Source organism: Colobus angolensis, unplaced genomic scaffold (assembly GCF_000951035.1).
Source record: "Colobus angolensis palliatus isolate OR3802 unplaced genomic scaffold, Cang.pa_1.0 Scaffold90, whole genome shotgun sequence".
Classification (NCBI taxonomy): domain Eukaryota; kingdom Metazoa; phylum Chordata; class Mammalia; order Primates; family Cercopithecidae; genus Colobus; species Colobus angolensis.
In genome coordinates, this window is record NW_012122932.1 from 5072464 (window position 1) to 5074741 (window position 2278).

The window sequence follows — 2278 nt, forward strand, 5'->3', positions numbered from 1 at the left end:
TCTGCCTCCCGGGCTCAGCTGATTCTCCCGCCCTGGTATCCTGAGTAGCTGGGACTACAAGCATGTGCTGCTACACCTGGCTATTTTTAAAATTTTTTTGTAGAGATGGGGTCTTACTATATTCCTAGGCTGGTTTCAAACTCCTGGGCTGAAGCAATCCTCTTGCCTCAGTCTCCCAAAGTGTTGGGATTATAGGGGTAAGCCACCATGCCCAGCCCAGCAATGCTTCTTTACCCAGGAGGAAGCGGCAGTAAGCAGCTGAAGTTTTCCAATTCTTGTATAATCACGCCACCCCTCCTTTGCCATCATGAGATGCCAGGACCAGGCAAGCAGTGTTCCCCTTCAGCTCACTGGAGGCCCGAGTTTCAGCTACACGGAGCTCCTTCTTTAAGTTCTAAATTTTAATAATTCTAACTATTTCCCTTTGTTCCCTCCACCCAAGGGATGGTAGCTGGCTCATAAAATAGCTATCTTTGAAATTTTATGCCCATGAAGTAGCATAAAATTGCTACTTTAGTGTTTTCACTTTTTAAGTTACACAAGTGAGTAATTCTTTATATTAAATTCTCTGTTCAAATCATTGAAATCATTCAGTCTATAGACTGAATTCTCTGATGGTCACAGCTCCCAGTTAGTGGAAGGTTTGGTTCTTTTCAGTTATTAGGTATGAGAGAGTAAAATCTATTAATCACCCCAAGGGTGTGGGGGTGTTGAACAAACCCAGTGATAAATCTATAGGGACAGAATATTGTATCCTGTTCACAACCATTAAAATCATATACTTAAAATTTTTTTTAATTAACATGGGAAAATATATTCAAGTGAAAAAGGCTAAAAAACTGTATCTATAGAATGATCCCAATGAGGGGAGAAATATTTGGAAGGACAAATGCCAAAATGTTAATGGTGTTTATCTCTGGTGGTGGGATAATTTTATTTTCTTCTTCACGGTCTTATATGTATTTCCCCAATTTTCTACAATAATTATTTTTAGAAACAGGAAGAAAAAAGTAATTTAAAAAAATCCAGACAAGACAATTGGATATATAAGTGGGCATTCTGTATCAGCCAATTGTGGTATGGGGATCACAAAAAGATCACTCACTCGGGATCGTCTTGAAAGTCTTGAGGTTCTGCCAACTCATCGTACTCTGCTGCTGCATCCTTGCCAGCTAAAATGAGCTCTTTGGGAGGCACCACCACCTGCAGAGCAACACAGAGAGGCCTGCCTGAGAAGGGACCAGTGTGACAGAATATAGCAAAGCATGACATTGATTTAGACAAATGGAAACACACAGCAAGTTTCAGGAAACATATATACTACTTATATGGAGTTTATAAGAACAAAGGTTTTAAGAGAAAGTAAGTACTTACTTCATGGGGTCTGCAATGAGGAACTGGGGAGAACATGGGGGCTTCAATTGTGTCTTAATGTTTTATTTAATTGATTATTTTTTAGAGACAGAGTCTTGCACTGTCGCTCAGGCTAGAGTGCAATGGCGTAATCTTGGCTCACAGCAACCTCTGCCTCCTGGGTTCAAGCGATTCTCCTGCCTCAGCCTCCCAAGTAGCTGGGATTACAGGCGCCCATCACCATGCCTGGCTAATTTTTTGCATTCTTAGTAGAGATGGGGTTTCACCATATTGTCCAGGCTGGTTTTGAACTCCTGACCTCGTGATCCATCTGCCTTGGCCTCCCAAAGTGCTGAGATTACAGGCGTGAGCCACTGTACCTGACCCTCATGTTTTATTTCTTAAGAGGATGGGGAATATTCTTTTTTCTGTCTTTCTTTCTTTTTTTTTTTTTTTTTTTTTGATACATCTGAAACAGTCCATCATTAAGAATAACACAAAGGAGAAACACTGGCTCCAACACAATATTTTTTGACATGGTGCCAGCTGATTCCTGGTACCTGATACATAAACTCACATGAGATACTGGGTGTTTATGGTCATGGAAAACAATTAGCATTCTTCAGACTTACGTTGTAATTAGGCCTCAACTTTGCTCTATCAGAGGTTAACAGTTAACAATGTCGATCAAATTTCTAATGACAGATACAAATGTGGGAAGGGAGGTATAAAGAGAGCTAAAGACAAGCTGTGCTTATGCATCAGGTACTTATTTCTGCCTCTGTCTTAACTGGAGCTGCTTATTAGTGTTAATAAAAAAAAAAAGCAGCGGCCAGGTGAGGTGGCTCAGGCCTGTAATCGCAGCACCTTTGGAGGCTAATGAAGGTGGATCACGAGGTCAGGCGATTGAGACCATCTTGGCCAA

At 41.0% G+C, this 2278-nt stretch overlaps 1 protein-coding gene across 3 annotated transcripts in view; it reads right to left on the reverse strand.

The window, feature by feature from the left end:
• DCTN4 (dynactin 4 (p62)) overlaps positions 1–2278 on the reverse strand; it is a 50414-nt gene that overhangs the window by 10729 nt on the left and 37407 nt on the right. For all 3 annotated transcript variants that reach the window (XM_011931602.1, XM_011931601.1, XM_011931603.1), the window contains one exon: positions 1106–1203. In XM_011931602.1, coding sequence (XP_011786992.1) covers positions 1106–1203 — 98 coding nt within the window. The remainder of the gene's footprint in view (positions 1–1105; positions 1204–2278) is intronic.